Source organism: Microcaecilia unicolor, chromosome 12 (genome assembly GCF_901765095.1).
Source record: "Microcaecilia unicolor chromosome 12, aMicUni1.1, whole genome shotgun sequence".
Classification (NCBI taxonomy): domain Eukaryota; kingdom Metazoa; phylum Chordata; class Amphibia; order Gymnophiona; family Siphonopidae; genus Microcaecilia; species Microcaecilia unicolor.
The window spans coordinates 68,528,803-68,555,740 of NC_044042.1; the positions used below are offsets into that span (position 1 = coordinate 68,528,803).

The following is a 26,938-nucleotide window of genomic DNA, read 5'->3' on the forward strand; positions in this document are numbered from 1 at the left end:
AACGCCGCCGACACCGAAGCATGGTGGAAATCACTGTCGCTGAAAAACCCCACTTAGCTAGACGGGCTCGTTCAAGAGCCAAGCCGTAAGACAAAATCGAGCTGGATCTGGATGCGGAACTGGCCCTTGTCCCAGCAAAGTCTTGTGAAGTGGGAGCGGAAGAGGAGACGCCACCAACAGACGTTGCAGATCCGCGTACTAAGGCTGTCGAGGCCAGTCCGGTGCCACCAGAACTACCAGTCCTCTGAGTTCCTATATCCTCTGCAGGAGACGACCTATCAGCGGCCACGGAGGAAACGCGTAAAGAAGGCCCGAGGGCCACTGCTGTAAGAGAGCGTCTACTCCCTCTGCCCTTGCATCCTTTCGGCGACTGAAGAATCGAGAGACCTTTGAGTTGAGACTGGTGGCAAAAAGATCCAGAACTGGAGTGCCCCAGCGGTCCACTATCAGCTGAAACGCCTGATCGATGAGAGCCCATTCTCCCGGGTCGAGAGTGTGACGACTGAGAAAATTGGCTTGAACGTTCTCCACTCCTGCTACATGCGATGCTGAGATGGACGAGAGGTGAACTTCCGCCCAGGCTAGTAGACTCTCCGCCTCCCGACACAAAAGGCGACACCTCGTTCCTCCCTGGCGGTTGATATACACCACTGCCGAGGCATTGTCTGACAGGACTCGCACTGCCTTGCCTGCCAGTAGAGAACTGAAATGTTGCAGCGCTAGCCTGATCGCCCTGGTCTCTAGAAAGTTGATGGACTGAACTGCTTCCAGCTTAGACCAGAGCCCCTGGGTCCATTTGCCTAGGCAATGCGCTCCCCAGCCTCGCAGACTGGCATCCGTCGTTAACTGTATCCAACGAGGAGGTTCCAAAGGCATTCCTACAGTGAGATTCTTCATCCTCAGCCACCAGAACAGAGAGCTGCGCTCCCTGTTGCGAAGAGGTAGCCGCATCTGTATCGAATCCCTCTGAGAGGACCACCGGGACAGAAGGGACCACTGAAGAGGACGCATATGCAGCCTGGCCCAGGGAACTACCTCTATCGTGGCTGCCATGGAACCGAGGACCTGAAGATAATCCCGCACCGACGGACGGTGCTGGCGAAGTAAGTCCTGAATCTGAGACCAGAGCTTTACAATCCTGGTCTGTGGCAGAAAGACACAGCCCCGAGCCATATCAAAAACGGCCCCTAGGTACTCCAGAGACTGAGAAGGAACTAACCGACTCTTGGGTACATTTATTACCCAACCTAGAGACTGTAAGAACCGCATCACCTGGTCTGTGACTCGGCAACTCTCCTGATAAGAATTTGCTCTGATTAACCAGTCGTCTAGGTATGGATGAATGAGAATACCTTCCTTCCTGAGGGCCGTGGCCACCACGACCATGACCTTGCCAAAATGCGCGGGGCCATCGCAAGACCGAAAGGCAGGGCGCGAAACTGGTAATGCCGCCCCAGAATCGCAAAGCACAAAAACTTGTGGTGGGCCGGCCGAATAGGAATATGCAAGTAGGCCTCTGTGAGATCCAAGGCTGTCAAGTATTCTCCCTGGCGCACTGCAACTATGACTGAGCGAAGAGTCTCCATACGAAAGCTTGTGACCCTGAGAGCTCGATTGACCACCTTGAGATCTAAAATAGGACGAAAAGAGTCTTCCTTCTTGGCAACTACAAAATAAATGGAATAGCAGCCTAGCCTGTACTCTGCAGGAGGAACTGGACAGATAGCCTGCAGATCTAAAAGCCTTCGTAGAGTGTCCCGAACCGCCCTCGCCTTGAGAGGAGAGCGACAGGGAGACACCAGAAAAGCGTCTGAAATAGGCCTTGCAAACTCTGCACAACCGTCTCGAATAACCTCCAGGACCCACTGATCCGAAGTGATGTGGGCCCACCTCTGATAGAACTGAGAGAGATGAGCTCCGACAGGAACCAGAGGAGAGGCCCTCGCACCTTCATTGGGAAGGACGACTCTGGGCTCGAAAACCTGGATTGGAAAACCCTGCTCCTCTGCGAGGACTACTACTACTACTTAACATTTCTAAAGCGCTACTAGGGTTACGCAGCGCTAAAGACTGAGTCCTATTGCCAAAACGAGTCCTAGGAGGCTGATAACCGCGACCAGCTGAAAATCTACGGAAGCCTCTCACTGAACTCCTACCAGAAAAAGAACCTCGGTTGGCTAGACGAGGCCTATCCTGCGGTAGACGAGGAACTTTGGCATCCCCTAAGGAATTAACCAGCTTATCTAATTCTTCTCCAAACAAGAAAGAACCTTTAAAGGGAAACTTGCTCAACTTTGACTTGGAGGCCGCATCTGCCGACCAACCCTTCAACCACAGAGACCGGTGAGCGGCGACCCCCAAAGCCAAGGACTTAGAAGATGCTCGCAGCAGATCATACAGAGTATCAGATAGAAAAGCTGCCCCCGTCTCAATTCGAGCTACCTCCAAATCGATAGCTTGCAGATCATCCGAAGTCCTGTCCAAGACTCTCTCGGCCCATCTAAAGCAGGCTCTAGCCACCAAACAGCCACAAATGGCAGCCTGTACTGCCAATGAAGAAATGTCAAAACCTGACTTAAGCAGATAATCTAGCCTTCTATCCTGAACATCCCGCAGAGCCGTGCCTCCATCCACGGGCACCGTATTGCGCTTAGTAACCACTGACACCACTGCATCAACCACCGGGACCTTAAGCATAGCTTTATCTGCTTCTGGAATCTGATAAAGACGAGACATAGATCTAGTTGGACGAAAAGCCGCATCTGGGATCTCCCATTGCGCTTTAATGACATCCCAGGTGTCCTGATGCATGGGAAACGTTTTAGCTGCGGATCTAGACCCCTTGATCAAAAAGTCTACCTTAGGGGTCTGAGGAACTGGAGGAAGATCGTCAAAATTCAAAGTAGAGGAGACCATAGCAATCAGCTCCTGCAAATCATCTCTGTGAAAAACTCTAGCTACAGAAGGGTCATCCCCCTGGACAAAAGAAGCAGCCTCAGGATCTGAGGAAGCAAAATCAGGATCATAGCAGGCATTGTCCGTCAGATCCTCCTCCTCCTCTAAATAGGGCATCTCCTGATCCCAAAAAATCCCGTGCAAATCACCTTCCCTCGATTTCAGAGGGAGGAGGAGCAGGACTGGTAGTATCTCCTGCCCCCATCCCTACATCACCTATGTGCATCAAAAACGCCTGGTACATCTGGAGCACAAACTCAGGAGGAAAACCCCCTGCCTGAGCGGGCCCAGATTGTACCAGAGCTGAGGAATTAAAAATATCAACATTTGATGCAGGTAAGATTGCAGGCTGTGAACGCAAAGGCGACTCCGTAGCCAGATTCAAAATGGCCGCCGTTCGCGCCAAATCCGAGAGAACGGCGTCCTGACGCGAGCCCGAATCCTCCGGTACCACAGAAATAGACCGCGACGGCGATCCGAAGTCGGAGAGGAACAATATTTGGAAGAACCGGCGGACGAAACCCCCCCGCCGCTGCCAGACAGCGCAGCGCTTCAACTTCTCCGACATCGTGGAGACGCGCGTGCACGCGCCGGAACGGTTCGCGCCAAAAACTATTAAAGAAAGGACGCTCCTAATCGACAAAAATTAGCGTTTAGCCAACTACACACCCGCGAAAAGAGATCTTAGAGACTCCTGAAGAGCAACTGAAATTCTCAGAGTTTTTCTTTCCGTTCCTTTCTCTTTTTTTTTTTTAAACCACTGCTGCTGATACAGAAACAGACACCATAGTAAACAGACACCAGAGCTGTGTGCTCGTTAAGTGTATGGGGAAACACTGCCTCTGCTTAGGTCTTTCCCCCCCTTTTTTTTTTAAAGTTTTAAACCTGGCTGCCTCTCCCAAAGGCAACAGCCTTTTGCTTGCCAAAAGGGGGCCCTTCCCTGAAAATTGTAATCTTTAGCAGGGAGATGGGGAGGAAAGCAAGGGGGAGGGACCCGGGACACCCGAGTATAACACCCCTGAGGCAAAAGATAAATGCTAACAAGCCTCCAAAGAATTCCTCTGGCACAGACTAAAATAACCACCAAATTTCAGAACAGACAGAAAAAATAAAAAATTTTGAAGATAACAAAGAGAGACTAAAGGGCTCACTTCCTACCTGCTGGGAGACTGAGAAAATACAGAGGCTAGGGTCACATGACCAGGGCTCCTATTGGCTCGCTAGAGTCAAAGTTTTTTTCTCAGTCTCCCAACCTGCTGGAAGGCATGCACAACCCATCAGTCCAATCCTGGGCCGGTCCGGAGGGATGCTACGGAAAAGTCATTTAACCCTCCATTGCCCTAGGTACAAATAAGTACCTGTATATACTATGTAAACAGCTTTTGAATGAAGTTGCAAAACCCACAGAAAGACAGTATATCAAGTCCCATTTCCTTCCCCCCCTTTCCTTCTTTGTGAAAATGGGAAGGGGGAAAGGGGATGGGATTTGGAGTGGCCTAGTGGTTAGGGTGGTGGACTTTGGTCCTGGGGAACTGAGTTAAATTCCGACTTCAGACACAGGCAGCTCCTTGTGACTCTGGGCAAGTCACTTAACCCTCCATTGCCCCATGTAAGGCGCATTGAGCCTGCCATGAGTGGGAAAGCGCGGGGTACAAATGTAATTTAAAAAAAACCAAACCTTCTTTCTGTGGTTACAATCAATGTGATTTACATATTATATACAGGTACTTATTTTTGTACCTGGGGCAATGGAGGGTTAAGTGACTTGCCAGAGTCGCAAGAAACTGCAGTAGGAATTGAATCCAGTTTCCCGGGTCACTGCACTAACCATTAGGATAAGTTTACCATAAAGAACTCTATAATAAAAATAACAAACAGGTGTTGAATTTTTCTGTAAGAGTTGTTTTGACTGATCATAACAAGGTTTAAGATTGTATTTTTGGCATCACTTTTTTGGCACCACCTAGTTTTTGAATCTTGGTGTGACTCTGGTGATTGCAGTGGTCACTTTCGTACACTAGCATGTTTTCTGTAATTTAAAAACATACATGTGAAACTAGAAATATTTATAAGCATGCATGTGAAATTGTAGAAGTACAAATTAAATGAAAATGCATTCAGCTTCAACTAAGCATAATGAAACCGGTACCTTCCCTACTGGCTAGATTTTAAAGTTTTTATGAAGTTTTTCATCAACCTTTAAGTGCTTGCAGGCTTCTGAATGAAATGTGATGTCCTTTCTCTAATGGCCTCACCTGAGAGATATTCTAAGATCATGTAAAAGATCTCCAAAGGCAGCTCTTTAAAGTAGCCAAGCGTTGATAAGTGCTGAGACTCTGTGTCGACATTGCTGCAGAGCTGGGTCTGGCTGGGTCGTCGGTTACTACGCCTGTACTTCAGGTTGGGAATCAAAGTGAAGCTAGTACTTATAAGGGATGTCATCCTCCTGCTTGCCCCATAAATTTGCCCTGTATGAATAAATATAGAGACAAAAGGAAAGCATAGCTGAAGCATACAGTTTTGATGCCTCACTAATTAGTTCAAAGCATTACCAAGCAGAACAAATTTTAGGGGTTTTCCAATGATTATACTTGTTAATTTCAGATTTATATATGAACAACAGTCTTCTTTTAAGTCTTGCATTACTACCTTGATCATGTGGGTTCCCTGAATCAGGCCGTGGCTTGGGATTCATATAGCTGTTTTTTTTTTTACAGTAATCGACTATATATTTAAATGTTATCTGTACCTTTCTGAAATCAAAACTTCTTTGCATTTATCAAACCATTTTGATATCACTTAACCACCTCATGCTTTATGCCAGGGGTAATTAACCTTATTTTTGTCCCCACACCCTTTTTATTGATCAATAAAACCTTCGCATCCCCTTCCTAAATCAGGCGTCTATTAGTGACTACTGACAGCTACGTGTCACTACTGTTAGCTGCTAACACTGCAAACTGCTACTTCTAATATGTCACTAAAATTATAGCAAACCTCAATATCTTCAGCACCTTGATTACTTCAAACAGAAGAGGGTAAACATATATCAGTAGCAAAACACCCAACTCCCTGTCATATTACTTATATTACAGCCAACAGTAGAAGATTGTTATTGGATCAGTCAGAATCGCATGCTACCACCACATTGACATTATACTTAAGCCAAACCATTGGTATGGGTGGGAATGTAATCATCATCGATCCAGCTCTGCAATTTTGTATATTTTTTGTATACATTTTTGAATACTAGTAAAAAAGGCCCGTTTCTGACAAATGAAACGGGCGCTAGAAAGGTTTTCCTCGCAGTTGCAGCTTGGCCTCCTCCCTCACTCCCTCTGATGTGAATTCCAGGCCCCCCTCCCTGTCCTCGGACTTTGGAGTTCCACACCCCTGCGCGTCCGTCCTTCTCTGTCCTCTGAGTTCCAGCCCCCTTCCCCTCTGAGTTCCATGCCCCCCGCTTTCCAGGCCCCCCTCCCCTTCGAATTCCAGGCCCCCCCTCCCGGTGAAGTTCCAGGACCCCATCCCTCCCTCTCCTCCGAGTTCCATGCCCCCCCCTCGTCCGAGTGCCACACCCCCGCGCCTCCCTCCGTCTGCCCTCTGAGTGGAAGCACGACGTGTCTGCCTGCCCCTCGCCGTCGTAAGTGCTGGCTGTTATTTAAAACTTGTTACCCCCTCCCTCCCTCTCTTCTGAGTTCCATGCCCCCCCGTCGTCCGAGTTCCACACCCCGCGCCTCCCTCCCTCTTTCTCTCTGCCCTCCGAGTGGAATCACGACGTGTCCGCCTGCCCCTCGCCTTGGTAAGTGCCGGCTGTTATTTAAAACTTCTTACCTTGTGGTCCGCCGGCAACAGTGAAGTCGAGCAGGCACAGCACGGCGCTCAGACTGCCTTCGCTTCTGTTTTCAGCTCTGCCTCTGGTCCCTTCCTCATTTCCTATTTGCGGAAGTGCCTTCCCTTCTGTTTCAGCTCTGCCTCTGGTTCCTCCTTCATTTCTTGTTTGCGGAAGGGTGGGACCAGAGGCAGAGCTGAGACAGATGGGAAGGGAGTCTGAAGCGCCGCTCGCCTTCACTGCTGACACCGGACCCCGAGGTAAGAATTTTTAAATTACAACCGGCAAGTAGGAAGGCGAGGGGCTGCCGGAGGGCAGGTTGTGGTTGCAGTCGGAGGGGAGAGAGAGAGAGGGAGGGAGGCGCAGGACCGTGTAACCCGGAGGGGGGGGGGGGGCATGGAACTCGGACGGGAGTGGAAGGAGGGAGGGCGGCGTCCTGCAACTTCAAGGGGAGTGGGGCGTCCTGCAACTTCAAGGGGAGTGGGGCCCTGCAACTGGAAGGGGAGGGGGCCTCTAACTTGGAGGGGAGGAGAGGGAGGTAGGAGGGCATGGAACTCGGAGGGGAGGGGGCTGGAACTCACCTCCCCTGGCTGGTGCTGGCTTCCCTTCCCTCTCACGTCCCATTGGTCTGCCCTCTGACTTCATCCCCAGGGCGGACCAGTGGGAAGTGTGTTACAAACCCAGGCATCCAGACGGAGGTGCAAATTATTATATAGGATATGCTCAGTTTCCTAAATGGAGATACAAAAAACTACTTAGCTCCATATGATTTTCTTTTTCACCACAGTGTTCCATAAAGTAGTCCAAAATCAATCAGGAGACTTTTCTTAACAAATAAATAGGCAAGAAAAGTCTCCTTATTGATTTGGAAGAGCTCTCTCTGTGGATTTCCAGTGGTACTTATCCAGATAGCACTGGGAGAGCAAGGGCCAAGCTTGGGCATTCCGTATAACTCTATAGTTAATTGCTGATATTCAGCGGCTATCTGGTTTTATTTGGCCCAGAATGCATTCAACGCATATAAAAGGTCACACCTTGGACCTCCTATCCTACAAGTTCCTCAATGACAAGAGTTTCTTTTTGTCTGATATCAAGTGGTCTGAGGTGCCCTGGTCTGATCACTATAAATTAAATCTCACATTGCACTAGTTGAAATCGGGTTTATCTATCAAAAGAGAACCCTCTTCCAGGGAAGACTGCGCAGACAAATTTCGGAGAAGAAACTGACACAGTCTGCAGACAAGGGATGAGACTGGATTGAGTTGCTGGGAGAAGCAATCGCAATTTTGTGCTGAGTATGATCTGCATGCAGGACTTGAAGTTGTGTGGCGTTATGTTAAGACTGTTAGCAAGTTGCTGAAGGATAGACGTGACTTCCTCTATATGGACATGCCATGTATGGGTAACAGGGTATGTCATGATTGGAGGAGGGGGAAGGTAGGGAGGGGGGGGAGGGAGGGATGGGAAGGGAAAGGGCACTGGGGGGGGATTTGACTAGCGAGACAGTAACAGATAGCTATGACTGTATGCACATGTATAACACTTAATTTGAGAGGTCTTAACACCCCCCAGAAACGTAGACAGGTCTTCAGGGAAGTCATACGCTTAAAAGCAGATGTGCTGTTTATTCAAGAAACTCACCTAAAGCGTAATCATGAACATTTGATGCGTCATAGACGATACCCCATAATGCATGGAGCATCCAGCTTAGATAACAAGAAAACAAAGGGGGTGCTTATAGCCTTCTCGGGCTCTCTTCCCTGGGAGGTCCATAAAGTACTAAAGGATAAAGCGGGCAGATACGTAATAGTGGTGGTATCCCTGTACAACACGTACTATACTATGGTATGTGCATATGCACCCAATGAGGGACAGGGTACATTCCTGGAGGAGCTAGAGAGGCTTTTGCTGAGAACTGCCAAGGGCCATCTGCTTGTGGGTGGGGATTTAAATCTAACAATAGACCCCTTGGTGGATAATTCGGGGGGAACAGTAACGTACGCAAAAAGAGAGCGAGCAGCGCTGAAGGGATGGATGGCACGGTGGGGGCTGATAGACCTCTGGAGAGAATCCCACGGGTCAGAAAGGAACTACACTTACTTCTCCCATAAGTACAACACATACTCTAGGATAGATTATTGGCTGGGAGATGGTCTGTTACGGGAAAAAATGATGGAGGTGGTTATTGAGCCTAGAACCTGGTCTGACCACTCCCCTGTGGTGCTGACTATGAAGATAAGTGAAGGGGGTAAACAGCGGAGGCAATGGCGCTTGAATGAGGCGATTCTCTTGGATCCACAGAATGTATCTGCAATCGAAAAATATATTGGGGAGTATCTCCAGTTCAATGATACGGGTGAGGTACATCCGGTGAACCTATGGGAGGGATTTAAAGCAGTTTTACGGGGACAATTAATAGCCCTTAAGGCACATCTGGACAGGACGAGGGTAGAGCGGGAAACCTCCCTTAGGGGGGAGTTGGCAGAAATGGAGAGATCGCATAAAGCAGACCCGAATGATAGTATGAAGGCAGGAGAGTTACATAATCTTAGAGCCCAAATAAATGACTTACAAATGGCAGAGATCGCGATGCAACTACAACAAACACAACAAGAACACTTTGAATTTGGGAATAGAGCCAGTAGGTTGCTCGCGCTAAAACTTAAAAAGCAGGCCCAACGTAACGCCATCTCGAGCATAAAGAATGAGACGGGAGAACAATATACCCAAACAGAGAAAATAAAGGAAGTGTTCTGGGAATTTTATACACGACTGTATCAGTCGGAACGGGTGGCAGAACCAGAGGAAGTAGCCCACTATCTGCAGGGGATGGCATTCCCAGGGGTGTCTAGGGGGGAGCTGGAGGAGCTATCGAATCCTGTGACCTTGGAGGATGTAGAGAAGGCAATCGCCGACCTCCCTAATAATAAAGCCCCGGGACCAGACGGATTCCCCATTCGGTTCTATAAATTATTCTCCAAGTGGATAGCGCCCCTATTGCTAAGGGTAATTGCCTCTTTTGATGAAGCTCAGGAACTTCCGAACTCCTGGAGAATGGCAGAGATAATCGTGATATTAAAGCCGGGGAAAGATCCAGTGCAGTGTGGATCGTACCGACCGATATCATTACTAAATACAGATTATAAGATTTTCACCAAAATTTTGGCCAAGAGGCTGCAGGGATTGATGCCCTCCTTGGTTCATGAGGACCAGGCGGGCTTTATCGCCGGACGTCAGACTTTCGACAACACCCGCTGCCTACTACACATTATTCAACAAGTTAGGGACGAGGAAGTACCGGTACTTCTGCTCTCGGTGGACGCCGAGAAGGCGTTTGACCGAGTGGAATGGCCCTTTTTGTTCGCAGTACTAAAGCAGATTGGGGTAGGAGGCAAGTTTTTGAAGTGGCTCCGACTTCTATATACCAAGCCAATGGCAATGATCAAAATTAATGGTTCACTTTCTAAACCTTTGGACTTGGGTAGGGGCACCAGGCAGGGATGTGCGATCTCTCCATTATTATTTGCACTCTCAATCGAACCATTGGCCAAGAGAATCCGTGAGCACGGGGAAATAAAAGGGGTGATAAGGGGTAAGCGAGAGCATAAAATTATGCTCTTTGCAGATGATATTCTGTTGACCTTAGCGCATCCGCGACAGTCTTTAAAGCGAGTAATAGAGGCCATGACACAGTATGGGCAATTGTCTGGTTTTAAAATTAATATCAATAAATCAGAAATACTTAACCTTACAACACCAGCACAGGAGGCCCAGATGTTACAGAGGATGTACCCTTTTAAGTGGGCCGAGAAATCTATTCAGTATTTAGGCATTCAGGTAACTGATAGGTTAGAGACCATGTTCCAGGGGAACTACCCCAGAAAGCTGAAGGAACTGTTTGAAGAATTAGACAGATGGGAAGGCATGACACTGTCATGGATGGGGAGAGTGCATGCCATAAAAATGATGTTATTGCCCAAGTTATTATATCTATTTTTGGCTCTCCCAATACCGATCCCGAGCTCCTTTTTCCAACAGCTGAATAGGAAAGTGTTTGCATACATATGGCGGAAGAGACCACCGAGGGTGCGCAGATCGATGATGTTTCAAACACCGTCCAGGGGAGGTATGGGAGTCCCAAATTTCCTCCTCTATTATCAAGCAGCACAGTTGCGGGTTTTGGCCAATTGGTACCCGGAAAACAACAAAAAGTGGTTACATTGGGAGAGAACTTGGCTAGCTACACGATATCTGGGAAATATCCTCTGGTCCCCGGAGAATGAGATAAGAACGGTAATCCGCAGAGTCCCGGTGGGCATAAATCACTTATTGACAACCTGGTTACAGGTTAGAAGGAGGGTGTTCCCGGATAGAAAGTACTTCTTACAAATGGCTATCAGTAGAGCTCCGGGGTTCCCACTGGGAGAGTCTGAGAAGGTCTACCAAGATTGGGCACGCAAAGGGCTGTATAGACTGGGGCAGGTGTGGGAACAGGGATCGATAAAGGGGTTTGCTGAGCTGCAAGAAGAATATGGCCTAGAGGAGCGCGACCTGGTGTTCTACCACTGTTTAAGGAATTTCCTACGCCGGCGCGCAGGGGAGGAACTGGATCTGGTGGAAACAGGATTAGAGAGAGCAATTAGAGAGGGAGGGGGGAAAGGAAGCGTAACTAGAATATACAGGGCACTGCTCTTGCTGGTGACCCCGCAGGATTACTATGTCCATAGATGGGAGCAGGAGCTGAATAGGACCTTCCCCTCGGGTGACTGGATGTATATCTTTAGATCTTTGTTGAAACCTTCAATCGCACAACCACTAATCGAAAATGGGTATAAAATTTTTTACTGGTGGTACTACACGCCGGTAAGGCTTAAACGGATATACCCGAGCCTGTCAGCAGACTGTTGGCGAGAGTGTGGGTCACAAGGGACATTTATGCATATATGGTGGGATTGTCCAAAGGTGAGGGAGTACTGGGCACGGGTGTTACACATGGTTTATACAATCCTTAAAGTGCAATATCCAGGGCGAGTGGAATATTGCCTGCTACATCTTAGACCCCCGGGAGTGAAGGCCCACTTGCATAAATTGGCTGTGCAATACTTTGTAGCAGCAAAAATTGAAATAGCTCGGGCCTGGAAACAGAAAAACACACCATCATTACAGTTGATAACTCAAAAGGTGGATTTCATCTATCAGATGTCAAAATTAACAGCTATGAGAAGGGGGCAGGTTGCATTGTTTCTAAAAATCTGGCAACCATATGAGCTTCTGAGGGAAGAGCTGCTATCTTCCCCGTAGTGCCTGAGGGAGGGAGGGTGGGATGGGGATTTATGTTTGAGCGACTAAAACAATGTTCAGTTAAGCATTGGAAAGCTATATGATGTGTTATGGCTATGATTTGTTTTGTATTCAAAAATTTTCAATAAAAATATCGTTAAAAAAAAAAAAGAGAACCCTCTTCCTACTATTCAAGAGGAGTTGTTGACCCTAAATCGTTTTGGCAATTGTTATACAATACTGATTGGTTAGTTCACCCGGATTCCGTGGATTTTCTTTTGGCATGGGACTCCAGATGCCGTTCAGTGCTGGATGTCTTGGCCCCTTTGCGAATTAAAACCTCCTTTAAGCGTACTTCTACTCCATGGTTTAATCAGGACTTAAAAATATTAAAAACTCAAACTAGGAGGTATGAACGTGAATGGTCCAAATCAAAAAATGAAATTGCGCTTGCTGCTTGGAAAACACAGCGATGAAAATATAAACGTGCTATTAAACAAGCTAAGAGACTTTATTATAGGAAACAAATTACTCAATCTAGTAAAGACCCTAAGAAACTTTATCAACTCATAAACTCACTTCTTGACACTACTGCAATTATATCACCTTCCAACTGCCGATCAGCTCACAAGATATTTCCAAGAGAAAATTTTAACCCTGCGCAAATCACTGTGCCTCTTCCCCACAGACTTTGGCAACTTTCTTAATGACCTTTGATTACTCATCTGTTCATTGCCCTGCAGATCGCATTTGGATCAACTGCACGCCCTTGACTTCAGAGACTGTAGCGCAACTGCTTACAAGGTTTTCAAAAACTTTTTGTAAACTAGATATTTGCCCTAATTACCTATTGTCTTCTCCTCCTACATGTTTTATTACTGATCTCACGTCTCACCTCAATTTTATGCTACAGGAAGGTCGTTTCCCAAAGGATCATGGTAGTATTCTGCTTACCCCAATTCCAAAGGACCCGAAGAAAAAGGCTAATATCATTACTATCGTCCAGTTGCTTCTATCCCGCTATTAATAAAACTAATGGAAAGTATGGTCACTAATCAGCTTACATGTTACTTGAACAAATTCAATATTCTTCACGAATCTCAATCAGGTTTCCGCACCCAACATAGCACTGAAACAGTTCTGGTTTCTCTGTTGTCCAATTTTAAAAGAGAAATCTCTGTGGGCAAAAATATACTTCTACTGCAATTTGATTTGTCCAGTGCATTCGACATGGTTGACCATACTATCCTTCTCAGCATATTAGATAAATTCGGTATCGGTGGCAATGTGTTAAATTGGTTCAAGGGTTTCCTATCATCTAGGTCCCTGATGGCGAACCTATGACACGCGTGTCAGTACTGACACGCGTAGCCATTTTCGATGACACGCGGCCGCATGTGGCCGCATACAGAGAAGCAGCGGCGTTCCTTGCTGACACCCGGGGCGGATCGCCGATGCGCCCCCCCCCAGGTGCAGCGCGACCTCCCCCCCCGGCGAAATCACCCCCCCCCCGGTGCATGTTTACCCGCTGGGGGGGTGCCGTGCACGTTCCTATTGGCTCCCTCCGAGTCCTCTGCTCGTTCCCTCCCTGCTGCTCCCTCTGCCCCGGCTCCTGCACGGCCGTTAGGGGATCTTTGACCTCACTTCCGGCCGGTGGAGCAGACAGCAGCGGAATGCCGTGGGGGCCGCATCTCTGGGGGCCCTGTGATCGCCATTACCAGCAACCACATAACCACAGCAACCATCATCCAATCTACTGTTCTGGGGTGTCGTGGATTTCTAATTGACTGTCATTACTGAGATAGGTGAGGGGGAGGATGGGAGAGGCAAGGGCATGTGCTATGGGTGCCGTTTCCCGCCATTAGAAATAGCGGCAGCCATCTTAATTTACATAAGGTGGTCAGTTAGGCTAGTTAACCCCTAATTGCCTGCAGGGCTAACAGGCTATCTATAATTTTATCTTCTGTCACTGCCCCCCTGATGGAGAACCCAAAAAAATAAAAAAACAAGGTTAAGTAAAGGAAGTGGTAGTAGCAGTAGCCAACCCTTTCAAGAGACATGGACCGAGATGTATGGCATTATAGAAAAAAAAATGGCAGATCATTTTGCGTTCTATGTACTGAAACGGTAGTAAGCAGAACGTGGAATATAAATAGACATTTTGAAACTAATCATTCCCAGCTCTTGAAAAAAAGTGAGGATGAAAGGAAGGAATACATTTCCAGGCAGCTACACTTTTATAAGAGCCAATCTAATTCCATCCTTAAATTTGTAAAAGGTTCTACAAATTTAACATCTGCAAGTTTGAGCATTGCTCACTCCATAGCTCAGCATGGAAAAGCACTCAGTGAGGGAGAATTTATTAAAGAAACTCTCCTAAGATGTGCACCAGTTCTATTTCATGATATGCAGAATAAAGATGCAATTATTAAGAGAATATCTGAGTTACCACTCAGTAGAAATATCATAAAAGACCGAATAATGAGACTGAACACAAATGTACAACATCAATTAAAGAGAGACATAAGTAATTGTAAATATTTTTCGATCTCTCTTGATGAAACTACTGATGTCACATCACATGCTCAGTTGGCCATTATTGGTCAATATTCTGATGGTCTCACAATGAGAGAAGAGTTGATAAAGTTAGTATCAGTGCCAACAAGTAAATCAGGAAGCGAAATATGTAAGGTTGTTATACAAACATTCCGTGACCTAAGCATTGATATCTCTAAAGTTGTGTCAGTGACGACAGACGGGGGCACCAAACATGGTGGGCAAAAAAGTTGGATTTGTCAAATTGTTTACGGAAGCTATTGGACATCCGATTGTGCCTTTTCATTGTATTATCCATCAGGAGACTTTATGTGCCAAGGCAGGATTCACCGACTTAAACGACTTAATGTCAGTTGTTACAAAAATAGTTAGTTAATTTAATAGCTGCTCGCCCCCTTCACAAGCGAGAATTTTCTGCACTTTTACTGGAGGTTGATTCCACCTACAGTGGACTGCTGATGTACAATAATGTAAGATGGTTGAGCCGAGGCAAAGTTCTTGAGCGCTTTGTGGAGTGCTTTGAAGAAATTAAGGTATTTCTTGAGGATAAGGATCTGGGAAACTTTCCTCAGCTCAATGATGATAAGTGGGTCAACACCCTGATGTTTTTTTACAGATCTCTCTGTTCATATTAATGAACTGAACTTAAAGTTACAAGGTTTTGGCAAAAGTATTGACGTTATGTTTGATACATAAAAGCTTTTGAAAGTAAACTTAAAATTTTCAAGCGAGATGTAGAAACTAAAACTTATAAGTATTTTCCTCAAGTAACAAAGTATTTTGAGAAGGCCAGTGCAGCTATACAAAATGAAATGGAACCCTTGCATATAAAGTACCAGCATGTTTTAGACTCGTTACTTGACCAGTTCAGTGATAGATTTAATCAATTTAGAAGCCTAGAACAGACCATGAAAATAATTAAGTGTCCTGATGTAGTAGTCTACAGTAGTTTGGAATTAAATGGTTTCCAATGGATGCAAATTGATGATTTGGAGATGCAACTTGTAGAAGTTCAAGACAGCATCTGGGCTCAGGTGTTTGTCGACTTGAGGTCAAAGCTTGAGAATCTGGAAAGGTGCCGCTTGGAGAATCAAGAGGAGTGCCACTACGAACAGGAAATTTGGAGTGCCTGGAACTGATTACCAGACACTTTTAGCACCCTGAAAAATATAGCAATGGCTTTACTCACAATTTTTCCCTCTACGTACTTTTGTGAAACTTTATTCTCAGCGTTAAATAATATCAAAACCAACAAAAGAAACAGATTGACAGATGAAGTTAGTAGCGCTTGCTTGGGCTTGAAGTGTACAAAATACCAACCTTCAATTGAAGATTTAGCCAATGAAATTCAGCAACAAAAAAGTCACTAATAGGCAGATTAGTTAAAGAATTCCCCCTCCCCCTCACTTATCTTAGTTCACGGCACCCCATACAAGTTAAATAATATCAAGACCAACAAAAGAAACCGACTGACAGATGAACAAAGAAGTCACTAAGCAGGTAAGTTAAATAATTAGTTTTTGGTTTATTAAATACAGTTATATATTACAATTATACATTTTTGTTATTTAAACTATAAATATCGCGAAATTATGGTTTTTTTCTCGAAGTGACACACCACCCGAGTTATGCTCGGTTTTTTGGCGAATTTTAACACACCAAGCTCAAAAGGTTGCCCATCACTGATCTAGGTCTTATCAAGTCAAAGTGAACTCCACTATATCACCACCTTGGAAACCCGTTTGTGGAGTTCCACAAGGTTCTCCTCTATCGCCGATGCTCTTCAACATTATGCTGATTCCTCTCACTAATGCATTATCCAAACATGGCCTCTATCCTTTTATTTAGGCGGATGATGTAACCATATCCATCCCTTTTAAGTCCACACTTTCTGAAATTTCCGGCACAATCCAAGCCAGTTTTTCCATTATGGAATCCTGGGCTAATGCGTTTCAATTTAAACTCAATAAGGATAAAACTCAATGTATTGTTTTTTCTTCACAACATACCAAGTCTATTCCCAAAGCTTTGGTTACTCCTGATTATACCCTCCCAATCTTGAACTGTTTGAAAATTCTTGGGGTCACGCTGGACAACCATCTGTCACTTGATTGTCATGTTAAGCAGATTACGAAAAAAATGTTCTTTTCTTTGTGGAAGCTTAAACGCATCAAACAACTCCTGCCAAAAGATATATTTCGAACCCTGATACATTCCATGGTCCTCAGCCACATCGATTACTGTAGTGGAATTTATGCTGGTTGTACACACTATATTCTGAAGAAGCTTCAGACGGTTCAAAACACCGCAGCCAGACTATTCTTTGGAAAATCTCGTTTCAACAGTGCGCAGCCTCTCCATGAGAATCTTCACTGGCTTCCCATTAAAGACCGTATTGATTTCAAGATCTGCGCCTTAACTCATAAGATCATTTACAGAGAAGCACCAGTTTACGTGTGATTTGCTTGATTTACCTCCTAGAAATTCATTGGCGCCATCTCAAACTTATCTTAATCTGCACTATCCTTCCTGCAGGAATCTAAAATACAAGACGATCTACGCTTCTTCCTTTTCGTTCATCAGCCCGCGAATCTGGAATGCTTTACCGAGACTCCTGAAAGAGACTCCGGATCATCAAACATTTAAAAAATTACTAAAAACTTATTTGTTTAGTAAAGCCTACCCTGAAGTTCACAATGCTCTTTAAACCCCTTTTTTTTCCGTTTTGTTTGTTTTCCCGCTTTTTCCCCTTCTGTCTGCTTCCCTTTTGTTGCTCCTGTATTCCCATCCGTATTCTCTTTTTCCGCTGCTTCTGTACTTGTATTTGTCACTTTTTTCTGGAACAATTTTAACATTGTATTATATAATTTTCTAGTAACTTTGTTAGCCACATTGAGCCCGCATAAGCTGGGAAAATGTGGGATACAAGTGAACCAAATAAGTCAGGAATGCAAAAAAGCTGTCTTAATTTAAAGTGCAAATCTATACAGACAGCGGCTGCATATTGTCATTATCCCCTGGATTCTATATTTGGCGCCCAAAGATCCACACAGAAATTGAAACATATTCTATAACAATGCGCATCACTTAACTGGTTAACAATCAGTGCTGTTAATTGGATGGTAATAAGCAATTATCAGCACCAATTGGCACTGAGATTTATGCACACAACTCACTAAGGCAGGGCCGGCGGAACTCGGTAAGCGTGGTATGGCAGGGGGGCACCTACCTCTGGAGGGTGCCACAAGCCATGCTTACCGCTGCCCGGGAGCTCACCTACAGGCAGCTCTAGGTTCCCACCTGCCCGCCCTCTGCTCCCCGACAGCCCTCCTTTTGTTCCTGCCGCCCTGGGGGGTTTAAATCTTTTATTTTACCTCAGTTGCCGTGGCAGTGGCCGCATCTGTGAAAGCAGCAGGCAACTCGTCTCTAGCCTTCCCTTCCCTCTCAGTGTCCCGCCTTCTTCTGACGTAATTTCCTCTTTCCATGAAGGCAGGACACTGAGAGGGAAGGCTAGAGACGGCGAGCCTGCCTGCTGCTTTCACCGCCATGGCCGCTGCTGTGACTGAGGTAAAAGATTTAAACCCCCACAGGGCGGCAGGAATGAAAATGGGGATGTTGAGGGAGAAGAGGGCAGGCAGGTGGGGCTGGGGTTGGAACCGGAACTCAGGGGCTGAAAAGGGGGGCAGGTGGGGGTGAACGAGTCACTGGACATGGATGGGAGGGGAGGTGAGAGTTGCTGGACATGGATGGATGGAGGGGAGGGTAAGAGAGAGGAGTGTTGCTGGACATGGATGGATGGAGGGGATGGCAGGGAAGAGAGGAGAGTTGCTGTACACGGATGGAGGGGAGGGCAGAAGAAATTCTGGACATTGATGGAGGGGAGGGAAGCTAGGAAGGAAATGCACATGGAGGGGAGGGGATAGAGAAGAAATGCTGGACATGGATAGAGTGGAGGACAGAGAAGAGAGGAGAAATGTTGGACAGGGATGGGGGGAAGGAAAGACAGAGGAAGAAGATGCACACAGATGGAGGGGAAGGGAGAGAGAAGAAATGCTGGACATGGATGGTGGGGAAAGAAGACAGAGGAAGCAGATGCACATGGATGGAGGGGAGAGATTACAGGAGAAATGCTGGTCATGGATGAAGGAGAGGGAAGATAGGAGATACACATGGATGGACGGGAGAGAGAAGAAATTTTGGACATGGATGGATGGAGGGGAGGGAAGACAGAGGAAGGAGATGCACATGGATGGAGGGGAGAGGACAGAGGAGAAATGCTTGACATGGATGGTGGGGAGAGAAGAAAGAGGAAGTGAGATGAACATGAATGGAGGGGGGAGAGGAAAATGCTGGACAGGGATGGAGGAGAGGGAAGAGAGAGGAAGGAGATGCATATGGATGGAGGGGAGGGAAGAGAAGAGAAGAGAGAGGAAGGAGATGCATATTGATGGAGGGGAGGGAAGAGAGAGGAATGAGATGAGGGAAAAGGAAGAGAGGAGAAAAACTTCACATGGATGGAGAAAATAGGCAGAAACTGGATCCACTCTATACTTCCTCCAGTCAAGTCTGCAGAGGACCCAGCTTTTTACTTATGGATGTAGGGCAAGAAATGAAGAAAGGAGGAAAGTAAAGAAATACATGGAAAGGAAGCCCTGGAAACGGAGTTAAAAGGACAGTCAGAGAGCAGCAGAATCAGATACTGGGACCAGCATGACCATAAAAACAAAGTCACAAGACAACAAAGGTAGAAAAAAATAATTTTATTTTTATTTTAGTGTTTGCAATATGTCCACTCTGAGAATTTACATCTGCTGTCTTAATTTGCTATGTATAGCAATGTGTTTCTTTCTGTTTTTTCAGGTATTGTGCTGCATGCAGAGTCTAACTTCTTAGGATTTCAGGTTAATTTTTTTAAGAATTTGAAGAGGGGCTATCTCGGTTCTGCATGTGTGACTGCAAGGCCAAGTGTCTGAATAAGGATCTGTTTGTTAGGTTCTGCAATTTTGATGGCATATTGTTTTTCAGATTTGGTAAAGCTGTTCTCCTAATTCCTGGTCTGTTTGCTAATTTGGTTTGTGTCACTTTGGGTATACTGGAGCTGTAACATCTTACAGAAATTATTTATAATGAAAACAAAAAAACCCCACAAGTTATTTTTCTTCTCCTATACTGGTGTAATATTTTCAGTGATGCCTGTTTAAATATGCTGTGGCTGGTAAAAGGGGTGTGGTTATTGGGGTGTGGCTACTGTAGGGGCACAGCCATAGTGATCCCACCCCTGGATGGGTAGGGGCACCGACTAATAGGCTGCAGGAGGGTGCCAGAAACCTTAGCACTGGCCCTGCTCTAAGGGGGTCTTTTACTAAAGATTAGCTCGAGTTATCTGCAGCAGGACCCAAAGGAATAAAATGGGCCCATCTGCAGATAACTCAAGCTAATCTTTAGTAAAAGACCCCCTAAGAGTATTCTAAAACATGGTGCGCCTAAATTCTAAGTTGCATAGATGAAAAAGAGCATGGCCAGGGGTGGGACAGAGCATGGGTGTTTCTAAAATCTATGTGCATTATTATAAAATACACCCAATCTGTGCCAAATTTAGGCATCAGGATTTACACCAAATAAAATGTGGCCAAAGGGACGCGACCAAATTTAGTTGTGTGGCAAGCTGCTCGGCATATTCTATATACCACGTGGAAATTTAAGTCTATTCTATAAAATTAGAGAATGCACCTAGGCATAATTTTTTTCCATGCAGATTTTTCAGGTGCCATATATAGAATCTAGCCCTATATTCCCAAGTTTGGCCCTCACTCTCTCAGCACTATAAATGCCACTGGTGGTCATATGTATAGCTGCTGACTCCATTTGTTGTACAGCAATGCTGAATATGCATAACAGATTTAAAAGCCAAGGACAGCATTGAAAAAAAATAAACACTAAACACGGCATTTGAATATTGACTCAAACCTGCTCAACTGCTAATATCTATTTTATTCAGTAATTGGTATTGCTGACATTTTGGGGGTCATTTTCAAACCATATGGATGTCTCAAAATGGCCAAAAAAACAGTCATCTGTCAAAAACATCCAAATCGCAATTGCTGAATGCAGAATTTGGACGTACACTGCAGTTCGTCCAAATAGCAAGGGGGCGTGTTGTGGCAGGACTACAGAGGGCCCAAATTTAGGATGTCCAATGGCAAAAACTGAACGGGAAGAAACATCCAAGTCAAAAAAGAAGGGCATCCTAAGTTTATACCCTGGATGTGATTGAAACAGGTTTAAAAGGTCCCCTGATTGAATAGCTGACCACTGGAGGGAGTAAGGCATGAACCCTCTTTAATCCCCCAGTGGGTACTCTCCCCTTCCCTCACCCCTGAAAGTGGCACCAGAAAGAGAAACTAAGCTCTCTGTCAACATCAGATATAATGGGCATTCTGAATACAGCAGCAACTAGGTTTGAAGTGTAGCCTAGTGGTCAGTGCAATGGACTGTAAATTCAAAATCACACTTCAATTCTGTTTTGTTTGCCTTTAAATTGTGAGCCCAGAAACAGAGATTTACCTACTGTACCTGAATATTAAAGACACCTGCAAGCCTGAGTGCTATTGAGATGGTGCACATTCAGGTACAGAAGGTATTTCCCTGTCTCTGGAGGATGCACCATTTAAAATAATTGGGTTGCAGTGGAATATGAACCTGGGTGTCCAAGATTAAAGTCCACTGCACTGACCAATAGGCTGCCCCACTGCTCTGCTGGGGCATCTGTGTAGTCAATTTTGTACAAATGCTGCCAGATGTCCTTATCCCTGTTTTTTTGGTGTTCATAATATGGACATTTTATTTTGGAAAATGGTTGTTCACTTTGGATGTTCTCATTTATTTTTGAACAGGAAACCCTGGCGTTTTTCCTGTTTGAAAATGGCTGTGAGATGGACATTTTGGTTTGGAAATTATGAGCAGGACGTCCCAATTCTGACTTGGACGTTCTTTCAAAAATGCACCTCAATGCATTCTAAGGTTTTTCATCTTATAGCAAAAGGGATCCAAGGCAACTGGCCTACTACATACCCAAGAGATTTACATTTATACTGATCAATCTGGGTACAGTATTTCAAAACTACACATTAAGAGGTAATGCACATCCCATAGCAATTAAAAATGTTATTTCTAACTGTGCTCATGAATAAAAGTATGGGCATATTTCCAAATTTTCAAAGTGAAAGGTGTCTGTACATCTGCTGTCAAAAATTACCCCAGAATAACTATACGGTTACATCTGCACCAGTTCTTTGTGGTATACAATATTTTCTGGGTTAATTTGCACACAGATGATCACATTTTCAAAATCATGCACATGTTAAAACCTCACCAGTGGGAATGCCTCTGTTTGCTGCAAGTAAAAATACGGTGCCCAAATTTGGGTGCCGAAAAGAAATGTGCACTGAGTGCTATTCTATAAACGGTGCTCTGAGTTGGGCACTGTTTATAGAATAGCGTGTAAAACCAGGATCTAAACCCAACTTTTGTCGTGAGGATTTACACTAACTGAAACTTGATGTAAATTCTCATGCATAAATTAGGCATGGATCCCCCAAATTCTATAATACTGCACACATCTTCAGTGAATGCTCTTGACCCGCCCATGCCCCTCCCATGGCTATGCCCCCTTTTCAGTTGTGTGCTAAAACTTTACCCACATCTAATATAATAATTCGCACCTCCAATGTTCTGAAGCTGACTCCGTGGCAGTGAAGCCGTGTAGTGTTCCTGGGTTCCTAATCACACTCGCTCTCACTGCCCCGCCCTCAAAGGGAAGGGAAGCCTACATACTCATTCACTCTCTCACACATACTCACTTCAATCTCACACAGCGCCTGCCACACCACCCCCAGCAACGCTGACCCCCTCCAAGCCCTCCGCCACCCCCTCCCAGTTCGGCAGTCCCCTCCGAGTTCAGCAGCTCAGCAATGCTGACCCCCCCCCCTTTAAGCCCTCCGCCACCCCCTCCCAGTTCGGCAGTCCTCTCCCAATTCAGCAGCCCAGCAATGCTGACCCCCCCTCTAAGCCCTCCGCCACCCCCTCCCAGTTGCAAGTGACCCCCCGCCACCCCCTCTCAGTTCGGCAGTCCCCTCCGAGTTCACCAGCCCAGCAACGCTAACCTTGACTTACCCAGTCGGGGTTACGGCAGCCAGCAGCAGCAGCAAAAGGTGCACAGGCTCGGCCCTTCTCTCTCTCTGAGCTCTGGTCCCGCCTTCATTTCCTGTTTCCACAAGGGCGGGACCAGAGCTCAGAGAGAGAGAAGGGCTGAGCCTGCACGCCCTTTTACCACTGCTGCCGGCCACCGTAACCCCGACTGGGTAAGTCAAGGTGACTTTTAAAATTCGGAGGGAGGGGGCCTGGAACTGGAAGGAAGGGAGGGACGACGACCCTGGAACTGGAAGGGAGGGGGGACCCTGAAACTTGGAGGGAGGGGACGACCCTGGAACTCAGAGGGAGGGGGTACAACGACCCTGGAACTCGGAGGGAGGGGGGGATGACCCTGGAACTCGGAGGGAGGGAGGGGGGCCCCTGGCACACAGTCTCATTCTCACACACACACTCTCTCTCTCACACACACTCGCACCCAGTCTCACTGCCACACACAAACATTCACACATTCACTCTCTCTCACACACACTCTCTCAAACATACACACTCCGAGGAAAACCTTGCTAGCACCTGTTTCATTTCAATGAGAAACGGGCTTTTTTTTTTTTTTTTACTAGTATCTTTCTAAAATAGCGCTTAGCAAGATGCTTGCATAAATCCAAATTGTTGCCAATGCCAATAATTGATTGTTAGCATCCAATTATTGATGCTAGTTGTCTCATTACTCAATTAAATTACACGTGCAATTTTGAGCACCATACATAGAATTTGGGGGAGAATGGCTTTAAAAACTATCTGCCTTAGAAACTCTCCAGCAATTCTGTTGAATCACTCATCAAATCCATATCATCAAAAAATCAAAAATTACCTCTGGACTAGATCTGATTGGCCCATTCTGGGTAAAATATAGCAAAAGAGATTCTATAATATTCAAACACCAATCAGACCCTATTCCATATCAGAAAATTTGGAACACTGATCCAAACTTTTTTTTTTTGACCTGGAATTTGGATTCAGAGACACTGGATAGGAAATTAAGTCTGTCTCATATTGACATAGTCCACATTGACTGATGATATTGATCTTATTATGGCTTCTCTTCTAACTTCCTACTGTATTGTGTGGTATGAGTGGTTCTTACCCTATCATTTTATTGGTGTTCTTTTCAAAAGTTGTTTTTATTGGTTTTATCTGGTAACCACTGTGACCTGTGCACCAGATATGGCAGTATATCAACATAAACATGGCTGCTCCTAGGGGTTTAGGAAACTCATAGGGGATGCTTAAAGCATTAAAAAAGCCTAGCAGTAAAACATTATATTAGATTAGATAAGAATGAATAATGACTTCCTAGATATAGAGCACAACATTTTACAGGATATCTAGATGTGAAAATGGACATTTAGGTCCATGTGTTTAAAACCTCTACAATTTTAGAAAAGTATTGGTGAATGCAGAGCCTTTTCTAAAATAGGTATAGCACTGCCAAAGAATTACTTCCACATCATAAGATGCCATTTTGCAAAAGAAAACATTAAAATGGAGTGGCATCACTTGTGACTTTGCATGTGTAAGTATGTGACAAAGTGCATGTATGTGGGGTACTTACACATTTAAGTGGTAGATTTTGTAAAGCATTACATCTGTGGGCAACTGATTAAGGAAGCAGACTCTAAAACTCTAGCTTTTGGCATTTTGATGTGATTTTGAAAACCTGAGCAGTAAGTACAATTCCCTAAGGTCTCCACCAAACTCCAGGCAAGTTAGCTGTCATGTGTGACTCAAAACAAGTGTAGTAAGTGCTAATGGGAAAAATTTTTAAATAGGGAATGCACACATATTTTGAGAGACCGCATAAAACCAGGTCCAGAACACACCCTGAACTGTCTGCACGAGGCAGCATATATGTATAAGTAGCAAATTTTCTAAAATTGCTACCTATATGTGCATGCTGATTTGAATTTGTAAATCCACCATTTATACATATAAACGGTGCATAACTCTTCTACAATCACTACAAAACTTTGAAATATAGCAGAGTACATGGCAGGTGCTTTCCTTCATTAAATATGCCCTGCCTCCTCATAAAACTAACTTCCCCTTTATCAAATTATTTAAATAGCAACAATTGATGATGTCGTCATGATTTATTTTCTACTCACCTTCCAGGCTCCAGTGTTGCCAGGTGGGCGGTTTTACCGCCCAATTGGGCGGTTTTCCGCGACCCGCCGCGGGAAATTTTTGACCGCGGCGGGTTGCAGTTTTTTGGGCTTCTTTTTTTTCTTTTGGGTGGTTTTCAGGCGGTTTTTTCGGCCGCGGGGGGCGGGGTTAGTGACGTTTTGGGCAGGGTTAGTGACGTTCTGGGCGGGGCCGTGATGGGGAGGCGGGACCGATGACGGCGGGGACAGTGTGATGACGCGGGGGTGGGGGTGTCAGGGGCGGGGTTTAAGTTTGGGCGGGTTTTGGGCTGGATTTAGGCTGGTTTGGGTGGGAAAAAAATTTTCCACCTGGCAACCCTGCCAGAGTTGCCAGGTGGGCGGTTTTCCGCAACCCGCCGTGGGAAATTTTTGCCTGCGGCGGGTTGCGGTTTTTTGGGCTTCTTTTTTTTCTTTTGGGTGGTTTTCAGGCGTTTTTTTCGGCCGCGGGGGGCGGGGTTAGTGACGTTCTGGGCGGGGCCGTGACGGGGGAGGCGGGGCTGATGATGGCGGGGCGGGGTGATGATGCGGGGTGGGGGTGTCAGGGGCGGGGTTTGAGTTTGGGCGGGTTTTGGGCTGGATTTAGGCTGGTTTGGGTGGGAAAAAAATTTTCCACCTGGCAACCCTGCTTCCAGCCTTAGGGGGTCTTTTACAAAGGTGCACTACCATTTTTAGCACGTGCTAAACACTAGACACCCATAGGAATATATGGGCATCATTAGTGTTTAGCGCATGCTAAAAACACTAGCACACCTTTGTCAAAAGGGCCACTTAATTATATAAGCTTAGTAGAGGAAAAGTGTAGAAACCTCATCAATGACACTATTATTATTATGCTATTTTCTACCTCTCTCCCTGCCTCAGTGTCATAGGAGTGGGGTTAACTACAGCCCTTAAAATAAAATGTCAAAATGTTAAAGAATACTCTAATGCAGAGAAACCAACAATACGTTAGAGGAAAAAATCAGTAATACGTAAAATCAAAAGGAAGGCACACCAAATTCGGGTAAAACGTGGATCTCGCGGATCTAAACCGAACGGCCTTAAGTACAGGGAGCTGTAATTGTGCCGGCAGCTCTAGTGACCATTTTCCTTAATTTGGCAATTGTTCTTGTGGCTTGTAGATAATCAATAACACAGGAAATCTATTTGATTGAAACAATTCTGAGAGAAAAACTTGTGATAAACATTTGACTACATCCTTATTTAGGCTGTAATCCTTCCCCCTTCTCCAACCTCAGGGAATGGGTGATATTTTCTTATGCTCACACTCACACACACTGTCGCTCGGGCACTGTCCCCACCATGGTTGCAGCCGTGACCCTTGACAAGGAGGAACATGTTTTTGTTTGGAGGGGCCAAACAAATCAATCTCCAGTCGTGTTCCAAGTTCTCTGGTAGCTGATGCTGTCCTAGGCAAAACATTGGTGAGGAGGCCATGGCCCCTGTGGTCCACCCCATTCCGCTACATATACCTAGCCTCACCTTCACTTCCAGGCCTCGGCCGACTTTGGGCACCTCCACGCCCCCTACCGCTCTACTTGCGGAGAGTTTTCTTCCCTTCCCTCACACCGTCTCCGCGAGCCTAGCAATCGAAGCTCATGTTTCCCGCCCAGCCGCACAACCTACCATGGGACGCCAAACTCGTGACGGCATAGCTAATGGGAAGACAGGAGCGCGCGGCGCCACGTGCCACTGCCAGTCCAGACAGAGGCAGACTGGACTACAGATTACGGCTTATTGTCACACATTCTCTTACTCTTCCCTTTCCGGTCCTTTTGCAGGTTACTTCTCCCCCTAGGGGGGCTACAGCTGGTTGACCACACAAGGGGGATGGTGCAGGGGGCAATTCCTATCAAGTTATGGGTTTTACCATATCTATGGCTCCAGAAAAAGGCCAGATTGAGCCACTCCGTGTTTTACTTCCATTGCTTTCAATGGAAGTAAAATCCGGATTGGCTAAATATCTCCT

General features: G+C 45.8%; 1 protein-coding gene across 3 annotated transcripts in view; it reads right to left on the minus strand.

Annotated features, from left to right (window-relative positions):
* Nucleotides 1-26,660, minus strand: part of FBXO47 (F-box protein 47) — a 250,634-nt gene extending 223,974 nt beyond the window's left edge. For 2 of the 3 annotated variants that reach the window (XM_030221121.1, XM_030221124.1), the window contains exons 1-2: nt 26,452-26,517; nt 5,211-5,423 (exon numbers count right to left, since the gene is read on the minus strand). In XM_030221121.1, coding sequence (XP_030076981.1) covers nt 5,211-5,397 — 187 coding nt within the window. In that variant the 5' untranslated portion in view covers nt 5,398-5,423; nt 26,452-26,517. Of the gene's footprint in view, nt 1-5,210; nt 5,424-26,451; nt 26,518-26,595 lie in introns of those variants that run through there. The other variant, XM_030221122.1, reaches the window with a different exon arrangement.
* Between the last annotated feature and the right edge of the window lie 278 nt (nt 26,661-26,938).